Here is a 12,017-nt window from a genome sequence, read left to right as displayed (position 1 = left end):
CTAAGGTAAGCAGGGGACTAGTATTTTCCCGGACATGTTCGGCTTTTTGGCAATTCCCCCCGGATGGGGGTTTGAGGACCAAAAAGCCGGACATGTCCGGGAAAATCCGGAGGAATGGTAACCCTAAGTTAAAGGAATAGAGCCTGCTATTCAGAGGTATTGAGCACCCAGCGCTCCAGTTAACTTCACCTGCTAGCCAGTCCCAAGGTCTAAAGCGCTTGCTATATAGACTGATTTGAGTATCATGTGAGGGCGTGACACATGTAGGGAGGGCAAGAGTAATGGATAATGCAATCACGTGGCACACTAACATGTTTTAGGGTGCTTGATATAAGGGTTGCCAGCAGGCCCTTATGACAAGGGACGTCCCTTATTTTTTCATCTCTGTACAACAAGATCGGGAGTTGCTGAGTGTTGCAAAAAGCAGCAAGAAATGCAAATATAGGTGAGTACTGCTTATTATTAATACTAGTAATATCAGGAGGAGTGGAGTGGGGTGCTAAGAAAACAGTCCTGTATTTTTTTTTTTTAAATATGTTTGCAACCTTACTTGGTATGGCCACAGGTTGTTAACCCTGACCCAGAAACCGTCAGGGATCCTGCAGCACCTAATAGCCTCGGTCCCGGGGGTCTCTGTTCGAGTGTCCTGAAGGTCTCTCTCACCCAAATGCTGGTCAGGCGGGTTTCTCTGCGTGACAGTTCTGCCCCAGGGATTGAGAATGTAAAGGGGGCATTTCTGGTGGGTCTCAGGGAGGCGGGCACAGGCACATGAGAGGGGAGGGTGCCCTCAGGCGTATCTCCCGTCACCCTGACTCAGCCTAGGGAGTGCCCTGCAGGCCTGGCAGCCTGGACGGGTGAGGGCACGTGAGGCTGTGACCCCCCAACCTCATTCCCCATGATGGCCTCTGTCCCTACTTTCAAAAGACTCCAACTCCCAGCATGCATTAAGATGGTCTCCCGGCCCAGCTTCCCGGGACAGCCTCTGGGCGCGATACCCATTGGGTATTGTAGTCCTTTCCGCGCTGTGTGAGGAAGGGGCCGCGGAGCTTGCCGGGAGTTGTAGGCTCTCCGGGCGTTCCGGTTCGAGGGGTGGGGGGCGTTGGTGCGGCGTTTCCTCTTCCGGGAACGCGGCGCGGGTACGCCGCGGCGGCTACAGTGTGCGTCCGTCCGTCCGTCTGTCCGTCCGGCGGGCGGGGGGAGGGAGCAGCTGGCGGCGCGGCGGCGGCCCGAGATTGGAGCCAGTGGGGTTTCGGTTCCGCGCTGCGGGAGGCAGGCGCGGGGGGAGGAGGGGACGAGGAGCCGCCCGCCGCTATGGAGCCCGACTCAGTGATCGAGGACAAGACTATCGAGCTGATGGTGAGTGACCCCCCCCCCCCGAGCGCCCGCCGACCGGAACAGCCCTTCCCCCACCACGGGGGTTGCCCTCCCGGCTCCGCCCCGTCGCTTCCCTCAGGTTCTCCTCTAGGCCGGCGCCCCCCTTCGTCCCGCCGGCAGGAGAGCGCGGGGCGGAGAGGGCCTCCAGGTTCCGCGCTGAGCCAGGAGTAGGCCCCGCCGTGGGGGGAGCGGGCCTGGGCCTTGGGAGAGGGGGCTGGCCCCAGCCCCTACAGCCGGGGGCGCTGGGACTTAAGCCCGCCGCAGGGGGGCTTCCTCCTACCCGCCCCGAGCGAAGGTGACATTTGAATTCGCCCGGGCCTTGTGGAAGGTGCGCGATCGGGATCATCCCCCTGCCCCCCGAATGGCGGCTTGGTGAGCGGGGCTGGGCTTTGGGAGCCCCCTGCCTTTCCCAAGACGAGACCCCCAGGGCCAACAAATGGGCCTCCCCCACCCTTCCTGGCATCCCACTCTAGTCCCGCTCCTGTCCTCTGCCCCCCCCATTCTCCCCACTCCCATTCATTGTTCCCCAGAATAACCTCGTCCTGTCACTCAACAAATAAGCCACTCCCCTCCCAAAAATATGGACCCCCCCAACCAGGATCTCAAAGCCTTCGTCATGAGAGCAGTTGAAAAGGGCTTGTGATTGATTTTATTTTTTTTAGGATTTGTTTAAACTACCACAAGTAGTTTAAAAGATTTATTGAATTCTACAAATAATTGCTGATTTGTGTGAGTTATGTGGCATATATTAAAAAATGCTAAACAAATGGTGTTTTTTAAACAAGATGACATTCAGAATTTAGTCATTGTCCTTTTTTGTTCATGGAGATCCTCCTGAGATGCAGCATCTTGTTCTTTAACTTTCTCTTGAGTATAGGTTATAATGAAATAGTCTTTGCTACCCAGTATTTTTGAATCACTTGGTTAAATTGATTACCAAGTATGTAAAGGGGTTTGTCTTAGAATGTAAAGAATTTATACCTTAGCATTCAGGTCTGTTTCAACCAAATATATTTTGTAATTAATATAGTATTTTTACAGTGACTAGTGTATAGAAAATCTTTTTGGAATTATTTTTACTCCTTAAGCCTGAAGTTTATAGTTTGTTTGAAAATATATTTTTTTTATTTCAGTGAGCAAGCATTTACTGAGTTAATTTATATTTTGCAGCAGCAGCAGTAAACCTTTTGTGAATTGTTCAATTCAGTAAATAATTCTCCAGACTGTGTAACTTAACAAAACCTGGGTACTATAGTTGATGTACCATGAGACTAAATGTTTATGCCTCTAAATTTAGGTTGCCAGAAAGTTGGCTATGGGGAAGTTGGAGGGAGGAGGGGTTCTTTATAGAAATAGTAAGAGCAGTCATAAAATGTTAAAGGAATTATAATAAGATCATCTGAGGGGGGGAAAAAAGTATGTTCTTAAATTAGTTGCTGGGGAAGTTTAGAAGGGGTGATAAAGATGAATATTTTCTGTGTACTAGTTTGCCTGCACTAAACATTACCTGTTAATTAGAAATTTAAATGTGATGGTGCATAGCTATCTTTGATCTGTTTTTGTACAGTGCCTAGCACAATGGGGTCTTGTCCATGAGTGGGGCTCCTAGGTGCTACTTGATAATTGCCTTGTTCTGTTCATCTGAAGCATCTGCACTGTCCACCGTTGGAAGACAGGATGCTGGACTAGATGGACTATTGGTCTGAGCCAGTATGGCTAATCTTCTTTCAGCGGTACAAATAATGTAGATAGTAAGATGTCTCTTGCATGCTTTAACTGACCATTGGAATTGTGCTAGGTGCTGTATAGGCATAAGATGACACAAATTGGGATTTTTAGGCACTTCCACATGCTGTTAGTAATATAGTCTGAGCAAACTACCTGGTTTGGGAAACCTGTGAACTCCTTTTATAAAATCTGCATATCATGGCTGAGCACTGTTGTATCTTGTTCTTTTTACTAAGTAGCAGAAATTCAAGAGGTTCTGTGAAAGTCATTTTACCATCATGCTTTCTGCATTTCATTAACTCATTGGTGCTGATCACGGAGGTCTGTAGCTAAGTAGCTGTTCTTAATGAACTTACTTCCTTGATCCTTACTGATTTAGTGGTGCCACATTTTAATGTTGATGACATCAGAATCTCCTTCATGTTAATGGCTTGTAATGTTACAAACAATAGCTGGTGATGCCAGTCAAGGCATCAGTTGGAGGAAAAATCTAGTTGTTCAGGAATGAGTTTTATCAGGAATGAGTTTTATGTAGATACAAGTAACAAAAAGCATTGCATATAAAATATACAAGCTGAATTCTAGGGGCTATTTTGCGTCGTATAATGGGTGGTTACTCATGGTGGCTGTGTGCTAAAATTTAACTGGTGTTTAAGCCAGGTAGGTAGAGTAGTTTTACTTAGCTTTTTTGGTGGTCTTTTGACCGCCTTACCTGCATTTTAATAATTTCTGGTTTTACTGTGTTGCTAACTAACTAAAACAAATAAGAATTTTGAATGATTTAATTGTGGCAAATCTAGCTATGATTACTTATGGGAAATGGGGAAAAAAACAATGATGGGATTTTTAAAAAATACTTTAAAAGATTTTGGATCTCTTTAAAGAACAAAAATCAAAGCTTCTTTGTGTTATGCAATAAGAATCCAATAAAATGTATGGTTACTTTGGCTAATGTATGTATAGTCTTGCAGTGCTCGTAAAGAGTGAATGTATGAGGATAAAAGCCAGAGCTGCGGTTTTCTATAAAATTAATAAAAATAAAGCTTAACAAGATGAAGGGGGGGAAAAAAGTATATCTTACAAATTATTACATAGCCATATTTACAAACTGTTTTCTATATTTTTACACTTAATACTGCTATTGCTAGCATTAAAAGTAAAACATACTTTTGTTCCTGAGCTAAAAATTATACAGAATCTACAGAGTCTTCATAAACAAACATTTATTTTTTTAACAACTTGATAATGTTTTGCCTTGTTTCTAAAAAGAGATATTCGACTTAAGAATCTGTGGAAAACTGGGAACTGTAAAGTAAGCACAAATGAAAAGCACTATGTACAAAAAAAAAAAAAAAAAGACTAGCCAAGGCCATTTGAATAGAATATGCAAGCTTTTTTTTTATCAACTGTTCTTAATGTTAGCCAGCATCTCTAAAATGGAGACCATTTTAAACTCAAGCTTTATTTCAGCGCTTTTGCATTTAGAACGTTTCTTGTAAGTGAAATAAGATACAAGCATTAAGATTATAAAGGCAAGCTTTTTTGTGCCTTCCTGTTTGGTATAGCAATTAGCGTTTTGGTTACTGCATCTACTGCATCAAAGGCTGGGAATGAATATGTATTTGATTATACGTGAGACTTTTTTTTTTTTTTTTTCGCAAATGTGTGGTGTGTGTTCTCAGTAGCAACTGGAATGTAATTCTGTGTGACTGAATTCAGGGATAAACAAAAGATAATGTATCAATATGTTAATAGCATGAGAGTTTCAGAACATGGTGTTCTAGCTTTAAATTGTTCCTTAGCTTGATTGCATTTATTAAAAAAAAAAAAAAAAAAGAAAACTAACTCTGGTGTGATAATGGTTCTGTTTGTAAAGCCAAGTGTGAAATATTTTAAGGTTTCTAAATTGCATCTGTTATGCTCCAAATAAGCTTTAGTGAGTGTGCTACCTATACTCACTTATTTAAACATTCTATAGGACAGCTTGCATTTTAGATAATCTTATTGTACTTTTGCAAATCTTTCCACCTTGACTTATTAACTTTACTAGTACTTAACCTCTGGTGAAGGAGGTCAATCATCTAGCAATGTTACTTTTATGTGGTAGTAGTAGCTAAGGTTGAATAGCCTCTTTTGCAGGCATGGGGTACATTGCTTGGAGAACATACTCTGGAAATATGAAACCTGGAAGTCCAACTTGTTTCTAGACTGTAGCAGATGTGCCATCTGGACTATGAAAATGAATCTGACACAATTGCTATGACTTTAATATCAAATATCGTAGTAAAGTAGTAGTTACCCAGTTTTGGTGAAATGCATTGTATAGACTGGACAAATCTCTAGAAAATACACAGTAAGGAAGTAACCAGAACAGATAATTGACTAGAATGGTCCAAAAGGCTTTTTTTTCTTTCCCTAACTTTCCATGAACACACAAAAATAACGCTTTTGAATTACACTTCGTAAAGTTAGGTAAACTTAACCTTCCTACCACTCAAGAAATCAAATTATTTTCTGCACTTCATCCTAAGAAGATATGAAAATGAGCAAAATTTTCACCCATCCGTTTTGATAAATGGTATTTTTGGCTCCAAGTTCTGAATGGCATTTAAACTCTGAATATAATGTAACATTCAGTTTCGTTATCCTTTCAGTAAAATCCATTCTCAGGTATTTGACACTACTAGAAATATATATTTATCAAAGATTATTGATGACAACTTGTGTATTTTGTTTTCTGTTTAAAAGTGTCCTTTTCATTCAGCTGCACTGTTTATTTTATCACCATGTTTTTTAATTGGTAGCAAAAAAATTGTTGGCGACTTGTGATTTGCATAATGAGTGGTGGTGAAAGGAGGCACTAGAGGGGAGAATATTGCATATCTAATATAAAACAAAGTACATATTTGTAAGATTAATGGTGCACCATAAGATCTGGTTAAGGGTGGAAACACAAATCCTTATTCTCAGGCCTTAGTTGTCTTGGTGGATTCATAAGACTTGTTTATCAAGGTAGGAAGCCAAGCATGTTCAAAGATTTTTTCAAGTGCTGAGCTTGCTATCTTCAGTATTTCTACAGCACTCTCGGTGTGCATGTCACTTTACAAACACAGATCCCTGCCCTGAAGAGCTTACAGTCTAAATTAAACATAACACTGCAGTGGAGTGGGAGGGTTATAGAAGGACAAGAATTTAGAAGTAAGATTAATTTAAGATTTGAAAAGCACCTGTTTATACCCTTCTTAAACATGTATTTTAAAAATGCATCGATGAAACGCATCCTCCTTAACAAATTACTTTTATGGCCTGGAGTTTCTGCCCATCTAATACAAACAACCCACCATTTAAGTGCCTCGGTATAAATAATAAATGAACTATAATTGAAGCTCCTGCCAAAAACCTCTCCACCTCCTCCTGGAAAAGCCATGCAATGTGTGCTGAAGGTCTTCAATTCAGAAGGCAACTGAATTCCAGAATCAAGTGTTTCACATGAGCGCACCTCATCAGCAACTCCTTCCCTAGTAAACCAAGTAGGTGCTAGCTTAAGCTACCTGGATGATCACAATTGGAGGAGGTAGCTGTGACCCAAACAATTTAGGACTTAAAAAATAAAAACCCTTCAAGATTCCACCTGGAAACTATTCTGCAACTCAGGCAGCTCTCAGAGCAGCACTGTAATATACTGTCTTTACAAAACACTGCTAAGCAAGTGGGCAGTTGCATTCTTCACCAGCTTAAGTTTCCAGATGGTTTTAAGGTGCAATCCAAAGTACAGTTTATTATAATGAGTCCATCTTGAAGTCAGAGAGATATGGATAATGGTTATGTCTACATCTGAAAGAAAAGGAAGTACTCTTCTTGCCAAATGTAGCTGATAAAAATAATCTTGGAAACATTTCTTACCTGGAAGTCCCGAAGCAAATGCGGAACTAACAAGACTTCTAGGTTGTGAACCTGAGTAATAACTGGTGAGTGTGCTCTCTCAGTGGGATTGATACCTACCAATCTTGCCTATTGCTTCTCACAACCTACAGTCATTACTTTGGCAGAATTGGTGGGTCAGCAACATGGAGATTGAAACCACTTGTGATTGTGTAGTGGACTGGGATTTAAGGAAGGAGAGCAACGAAATGTCAGGGAAAAATGCAAATAAGACTGCAGGATAGTAGACAATCACATGCAGAGGAAAAAGGAAGGAGAGGTGGTGTGTGCTTGAGGGAGTGACTAGAGAAAATGGCTTAAAGTTGCAGGAGAGAGGAGTCGTCTCTGGGGCAGGAGATGTGAGAAGACTGCAGCTACAAATGCTGCCAGAAAGGGAGAGTCTCTTTCGAAGAGTGCTACAAGGTGGAAGTGAGTCTATAGAGTACACCGATTGCTTTGACTTTGTCAATGTCAGGAAGGGGAGGGATTGAGTCAGAAAGAAAATGAATAGGAATGAGATTACTTAGATTGGAGCCAGCAGAGTGTGGGTGATGGAGTGAGGAAAATGGACAGAGAAGGGAGGAAGGCGAGATCTTGGGGAAAGCCAGTGCCAGAAGCTGAAATGAGGAAAAGGATTTACAAGAGTAAGAAGGGAGGTGTGCTGGAATTTAGATGTGTGAGCAGAGGATGGGAGTTCAAGAGAAAAGAAAAGGATTAGGGAAAAAGGAAGAGTGAATCTTTAGGTATTGACCTGTATTTTTATAGTAGCAGCTATACAAGTCATAGAGAGGAAGAAGTAACAGATGCTGCTTTTGTGGGAGTTATGAAATTATCACTTTTAAATTGCCTAGTACACTCAAAGCTCTTTACTGTACGCAAGACACCAGTGACAATTGATTTGAGTTTTCTAAATAGGTTAGTTTGAGCCAGAATACTTTTAGATGGAAGCTCTAACATCTAAAACAGGGTTCGGCAACGTTCGGCACGCTGCTCGCCAGGGTAAGCACCCTGGCAAGCCGCGTGCTGAGCATTGCCGACCCCTGATATAAAATATTGTTTGTAGACCTGATGGATACCGCTGTGTTGCTAGAACTATGGCATTACATGTCAATGCGTTCCTATGGTCATCGTGCACTTGTATGATCTGAAACTTTCAGTTGGGCCTCTCCTGTTTCTAGAACTGAATGGAAGTGCATGGTATATCCCCTATACCTTGCGTATTTCACAGACAATGTTGATTGTATCCGCGTCCTTAAGCAGGATTATTCTAAGCATTACTGCAGACTTGGACTTCTGGTATTCTTTGCATGATATTTCCTGGTTACTTCAGTAAAATGGCTCAATGCAGGTTGTGCCATGGATGGGACTTGGGGATATGTTTTGAAGGTTGGATGCAGTACCCTTTTTTTCTTTCCTCCTTTCCTTCCCGGTCCTCTGAAACACCCTTGCTACCTGATGTATCAATCTGGCATTTGTTCTTTGATGCATATTGTTTACTGCAGTAATGTTACCGACTTCAGAAGTCACTGTTGCATTGGCATCTTGAATTTAATCTTAAACCTTTTTCCTAGAATTGTACATTTCTTACTGCTTTTAAGCTTTGTGGCGTGGTGTGCAAAGTGAAATTGCTATTGCTTCTTACTTTGCAGCTCAGAGGTTCTAAATGAAGTAGATGGTACAGTAAGGATGCCAACAGGAAAGGAAAAGATTGGGGAGAATAAGGAAGCATAGAGGTAAGGGAGTGCTGCTCTAACATGATTTTTTTTTTCAAAGAAGGGAGTGAGGAAACAAATGGAAAGGGAGAGAAATAGGAATGTATACGGCGTCATTTTAAATGAATTTTTATAAATAACCTGCTTCTTTATGTTCCTGCTTTTTCCGATAGTGACGTTCTTTTATACTGATACCATCTGTTTTATTGTTATATTCTCTAAGTTCTGAGTCTGACATTTGCACATACGAGTATTGTTAGTGATCATTAATTGTAGAAAATATCCACTTCTCTGAACTTTTCAAATTTTAATGGAGAAAAGATTGTGCTAGTGGGCATGGCCATGCATTTCCACTTTGTTCTTTCTCTGTTTGAGGGACACATTTCCCAGATGCACACAGTGAGCATTAAGGACATTTTATTAAACTATGGTAGATTGTAAACATTTTGCAAGCCTGTGGCATAACAAAATCCTTCCTCCCAATTTGTGACCTCCCTGGTGTGACTACTCTGGTTAACGTGCTTTGCTATATTGTTCAGCCTACCACGTTCCATGTACTGTTTTCTACAAGTTATCTCCCAGTGTTTTAGTAGTAGATGACCAATACCTTCTGGTGCTAAAATACTTGAATGCATGTCATACGTAAAAAAAATTAGTTTGAAAAAGGAGTAACTTCATGAAAATTAAGTAAATTTGCTCCAGTTAAAAAAAAAAAAAAAAAAAAAAGCTGGGGAAATTGAAGTCACCTGTATATTCACACACAGCTATAGCCCTGGCTGTAGTAACCCAGGCTTTTCCACACAGTTGCACTCGTGCTTCAACCTTCATCATTAGGGGTTAGAAGGTATTTCAGCTACCAAGGCCCATTTTGTACAAATAAGGGTGAAAACTGTAGTGATCTTTTTGATATAGGCACCTGTTAACTAGGAATTGAGACCAAGGCTCTTTTTACATAAGCTGCTAAATTGCTGTTAAGGATCAGTATTAAGTAACTGAATTTCTTTTTTTTTTGGAAACCAGTGATCTACAGGTGAAAGGCTCGCTATATTGTGTCAATTCTGTGAGCTATACAGCTGCCTCAGTAATTCTAGTTTTGATAAATTCTATCCTTGAATATTAAATTCTAGTCTCTATGGATCTTTATGACTTGTATGTCATTTGTGGAGTGTACACTTTTCTGCGGTGATGGCTGAAAAGACTTCATTTTATTAACTTACTGAGCTTTTAAAAATATGTAGCAATGTCAATTGAACATAGAATTTTTAGTCTGTGGCAGCAATTTGCACATTTTAATTTTAATCTTCAATCTTTGTGTATGGCAAATAATATATCAGTTTGGTTCATTGAGAGTTTATAGTTGGTTAGAATTGTTAAACAAGAAGATAGCTCTGCCCATGCAACTAAAATTAACAAGGAAACTTTGAATTGGGTTATGAGGCCTCTGGGGGTCTCACCTCATCCCATTGAACTCAGTGGTGCCAGCCATGAGTCTGTCCCAAACCCTTGGGTGGGGGCTGGGCATCCACTAGGGGTTTTTTTCCTCCAGCTTCTCCTGCCCAATTTGCCCAACACCCAGGGCCCAACATAGCTGGTAACTCATCCACCTGCAGCAGGTGATGCCCTGCAAGGGCAGCTAATGGCTCTTGTCTCAGACCTTCCCAGAGGTATTGAACACTGAGTGACGAGCACCCTGCATGTGACCTCAGTGGGTCTCCATGATGCAGGTTTTCACTTCCAAAGAAATTGAGACCTATGCTGCAGCGTATTTCCACAGAACTTTTAGGAGATGCTTTCATAGTGACTTGGTCATTCCTTCTCATGACTCTCTGACTCTATCGTTGCTTGGAGAAGTGATTCATTTAGGTATTTCGGGTGGCTTTCTTACTACCTGAGAAGCTATGTTGTGCTCTTTACGTGTGAGAGTCATATGCCTAGACATCTTGTGGCTTGCTTAGTTGTGATGTACATGGCAACTACTGAGGTCCTTTTGAAATCATAGATTGGACCTAATGTCAAACTCTCAAGTCCTTTTGTCTTCTTGAAATGTTATTTTGCAGCAGACTTATTGATATGTCTGCAATAAAGTAACACATGAACACACAGGTGCAGAAGATCCTTTCCCTAGTTTGTTCCAGGCAGTTTCAGATTTGATAAATTAGTGGTACACACAACCAATGTGAATGGCAGTTGTTTTTCTCCCATCTTTCTTCAAAGTCCCTTTGTTTTGATGTATGTGGCACTTCCTGAGGAGATACTAGAACAATCAATGCACTGGCTTGTGGGAGGGGTTGATGAGGAAAGCAGAAGTATTGGAACCTGTGGCCCTGACAGTATCTTCCCAAGTTCTAGAAAAAGTTTTCTTTTCCTAACATGAGGATAGATACTCTAAAAAAATTATGTATCTTTGTAACTTTAGACTTTTTTGAGCAATATCTGGACAAAGGGAGTTCAGTCTCTTTTGGATACCTATCCACAGTTAGTGGTGCAAGAGGCACAATAAGAGATCTGCAGGATTCATCTTCTAATGGTTGTGTTCTTGAAGGCTTCCTCTAATTAATGTTTCTCAAACTTTTTTTTTTTTTCCTTGGACCACTTGAAAATTGCTGATGGTCTCGGTGGACCATTTAATGATCTTTCCAAATGTTGTTTGTACCATTAGCTAACTATTGTAAAGTGCTTTGGATAAAAGCACGTTATATACCCTGTTTCCCCGAAAATAAGACATCCTCCGAAAATAAGGCCTACTTACAGTTTTGCCTCTCGTTGTAATATAAGGCATCCCCCCGATAATAAGACCTCCCCGATAATAAGGCATCCACCGATAATAAGGCATTTTTCATTTCTGAAAAATAAGACATCCCCTGAAAATAAGACCTAGCGCATCTTTGGGAGCAAAAATTAATATAAGACACTGTCTTATTTTCGGGGAAACAGGGTATATATAAAAAAACCTTAATAAACGTTTTTTGTTCTACAAATGAAAGCACACAACTCATATTTTAATATCAGTAGTCTTACCTTTCTAATGCGATGGATGTGCCGTCTCTCCCGCACTGTGGCAGCCACCGAGCTGGGGCTGGTAAAGAGGGGGGTCTCTCCTGAGCTACAGCTGAGGCTGGGAAGGAGGGCCATCTCTTCCTGGCAGTCGCAGCCCTGGAGCTGGGGCAAGTCGCCTCTTTCTCAGCATATCCCAAATTCCCCCCACCTCCTCTTCTCACCCCACTTCCCCCTACCCCCCAGTTCCCCCCCCCCCCCCCCCCCGGCCACCACCTCACCTTATAT

The 12,017-nt window shown here is 41.5% G+C and overlaps 1 protein-coding gene and 1 long non-coding RNA gene across 5 annotated transcripts in view; one reads left to right on the top strand and one right to left on the bottom strand.

The window, feature by feature from the left end:
- The window catches only part of LOC117881989, a 26,542-nt gene extending 25,653 nt beyond the window's left edge, over window positions 1-889 (bottom strand). The window contains exon 1 of the long non-coding RNA XR_004646910.1: window positions 551-889. This is a non-coding gene — a long non-coding RNA (uncharacterized LOC117881989). The remainder of the gene's footprint in view (window positions 1-550) is intronic.
- Window positions 890-1,197: 308 nt separating this feature from the next.
- The window catches only part of FBXW11 (F-box and WD repeat domain containing 11), a 128,747-nt gene continuing 117,927 nt past the window's right edge, over window positions 1,198-12,017 (top strand). Inside the window, exon 1 of one of the 4 annotated variants that reach the window (XM_034779024.1) lies at window positions 1,198-1,356. Coding sequence is in view for 2 of the 4 variants with exons in the window: in XM_034779022.1 (XP_034634913.1) it covers window positions 1,312-1,356 (45 nt within the window). In the remaining 2 variants the exon portion in view is untranslated. The remainder of the gene's footprint in view (window positions 1,357-12,017) is intronic. The other 3 variants (XM_034779022.1, XM_034779020.1, XM_034779023.1) reach the window with 3 other exon arrangements.

Source organism: Trachemys scripta, chromosome 8 (genome assembly GCF_013100865.1).
Source record: "Trachemys scripta elegans isolate TJP31775 chromosome 8, CAS_Tse_1.0, whole genome shotgun sequence".
Classification (NCBI taxonomy): domain Eukaryota; kingdom Metazoa; phylum Chordata; order Testudines; family Emydidae; genus Trachemys; species Trachemys scripta.
This window is presented reverse-complemented; position numbering and strand designations above follow the sequence as displayed.